This window comes from Penaeus monodon, chromosome 12 (genome assembly GCF_015228065.2).
Source record: "Penaeus monodon isolate SGIC_2016 chromosome 12, NSTDA_Pmon_1, whole genome shotgun sequence".
NCBI lineage: Eukaryota > Metazoa > Arthropoda > Malacostraca > Decapoda > Penaeidae > Penaeus > Penaeus monodon.
Genome location: NC_051397.1, coordinates 940,482 through 942,981, shown reverse-complemented (window position 1 = coordinate 942,981; position 2,500 = coordinate 940,482). Strand labels below are relative to the sequence as shown.

General features: G+C 50.8%; 1 protein-coding gene across 1 annotated transcript in view; it reads left to right on the top strand.

Annotated features, from left to right (window-relative positions):
* Positions 1-2,500, top strand: part of LOC119579164 (probable 3',5'-cyclic phosphodiesterase pde-5) — a gene marked incomplete in the record, with an annotated part of 68,844 nt that overhangs the window by 44,132 nt on the left and 22,212 nt on the right. The window contains 1 exon segment of the mRNA XM_037926861.1: positions 2,248-2,441. Coding sequence (XP_037782789.1) covers positions 2,248-2,441 — 194 coding nt within the window.

The window sequence follows — 2,500 nt, the reverse complement described above, 5'->3', positions numbered from 1 at the left end:
CTTCTCTCCTCTCTCTTCTCGTCGTCTTCTCGTCTCTTCTTCTCTCTCTCCTCTTCCCTCTCTCTCCCCTCTCTCTCTCTCCTCCTCTTCGTCCTTCTCGTCGTCTCTCTCTCTCTCTCGTCCGTCCAACTCCCGCCTTCTCCGCACCGTCTCTCCTCCCTTCTCCCTCTCTCCTCTCTCTCTCTCTCCTCTCTTCCCTCCTCTCTCTCGTCTTCATCGCTCTCAACCTCTCTCTCTCTCTCTTTCTCTTTCTCTCTCTTTTCTCACCTCTCATCTCTTGGTCTCCTCTCTTCCCTCGTCTCCCTCGTCCTCGTCTCTCCTATTCACATCCTCTCCTCCTCTCTCTCTCTCTCTCTCTCTCGTTCTTTCTTCTCTTCGTTTCTCTCTCTTTCTTTCCTCCTCCCCTCAGTTCTCTCTCATTCTCTCTGTCTCTCTCTCTCTCGGTCTTCTCATTCTGTCTCTCTCTTCTCCTCTCGTCTCAATCTCTCCATCTCATCCCTACTCACCTCTCTCTCGTCTCTCTCTCTCTCACTTCTCTCCGTCTCAAACGCCATTCCTCCTCTCTCCCTCTCTCCGTCTCCTCCTCATCCTTCTCCTCCTCTCGCTCCATCATCCGTCTTCTCGTCTACTCACTCCTCTCTCTCCTCTCTCCCCTCTCTCTTTCCTCTCTCTCCTCTTCTTCTCTTTCTTTCTTCCTTTCTTTCTCTCTTTCTCCTCTTTCTCTCTCATTTCCTCGTCTCATATCCTCTCCTCCTCTCTTCTCTCTCTCTCTCTTCTCTCTCTCCTCCCTCTCTTCCCCGACACTCTCGTCTCTCTCTCTCCTCTTATCTCCCCACCTCTCACTCTTCTCTCCTCTCTCTCTCTCCTCACCCCATCCTATCTCTCACATCCTCTCTCTCTCCTCCTCCTCTCTCTCTCCACTCTCCGTCTCCTCTTCTCTCCTCTCCTCTCTCTTTCTTTCAAAGGTTCCTCTTTCTCCTTCTCTCGTCTTTCTCTCATTCCTCTCTTCTCTCTCTCTCTGCCTCTCCTCTCTTCCTCTCAACCCTCTGCTTCTCTTTCGCTCTTTCTCCTTCTCTTCTCTCCTCTCTCTCTCTCGGTCTATCGTCTCTCTCTCACGTCGCTCCTCATCTCTCATCGCAATCATCTCTCCTCTCTCTCTTCTTTCTCTCTCTCTTTCTCATCTCTCTTTCCCTTTAATTTTCGAGGTATCCCAGAAGTTATTCCTTAGGGAGTGACTGACAGGAGGAGGGGTGGGGGGGTAGGGAAGGGTGGGAAGACGGGGTGGGGGGGGACATAGGGAAGGGATGGGTTCGGGGGGTGTCAAGAGGGGGTCTTAGCTTTTTACATAATAGATATTGTCAAGAGAGAAGTAGGATAGGAGAGTCCGGTCAGTGGGTTAGGGAGAGGGCGCTGGGGACGGATGAGGGACGGAGCGGGGGGGGGGGAGTGTAGAATGGATGGTGATGGACTAGCAAGGGAAAGCTTTTGTTTCGTAAAAAATATATATATAATAAAAATGCTATGTTTTAGTTCCCTTCTGTTATAGGATAGGAGAGTAAGGTAAGGGGGTTAGGGAGAGGGGCGTGGGGAAGGGAGGGAGGGAAGGAGGGGGGAGGGGGAGAAGGGATGGTGATGGACTAGCAAGGGAAGCTTTTGTTTCGTAAAAAATATATATATAATAAAAATGCTATGTTTTAGTTCCCTTCTGTTATATTTTGTCAAGAATTGAATTACTGAATGTTGTATCCTTCCTGTTTTAATTTTCCTTTCTTGTTTTTTCTCTCTCTCTCTCTGTTTCTCCGTCTATTTCTCTCTCTCTCTCTCTCTCTGTCTCCACATTAGTGTATCTTTCCATCTTTGTTCTTCATCTTTTCGTACATGAAATTCATTCGTCTGTCTGTCAGAGCTCCTTCTGTGTGAAAATACGATGGCCAAGAGAGAGTTCCCTAAGGAATGCTGGCGACTCATGCTTTCCTGACGGCAACTTTTGATCTGACGTCATAAGAAACAGAGATATAGATAATCTTATATGAAAATGTGGGTTAAGTTTGCCGTTTGTTGTGATCGACTGTCCGCTCTCGCCCTCTTTCTCATTTTTCATTCGCTTTAAACACCTTTTCACATCCTCTTAACTCATTTCCCTCGTCCGCCATCCAACCCTATCACTCACACCACCCCCACTCACCCCCCCCCCCCCATCACCCACCCCCCCTCCCCCCACTCACCCGTCCTCCCCCTCCCCCCCAGATTCGCCATCGGCAAGGGCATCGCGGGCATCGTGGCGCAGACGGGGCAGGTCCTGAACATCCCCGACGCGTACGCCGACCCCCGCTTCAACCGCACCGTCGATCAGCTGACCGGTTAGTACCAAAGGTCGCCTGGCATGTTTAAAACCGGGGAACGTTGGGGCAGCGAGGCAAGATGGGGGATCTTCAGAAGGGGTCGGTAGAGGGGGGTGGGGGGAAGAGAGAGGGGGAGGGAGGAAAAATGGGGTGGGGGA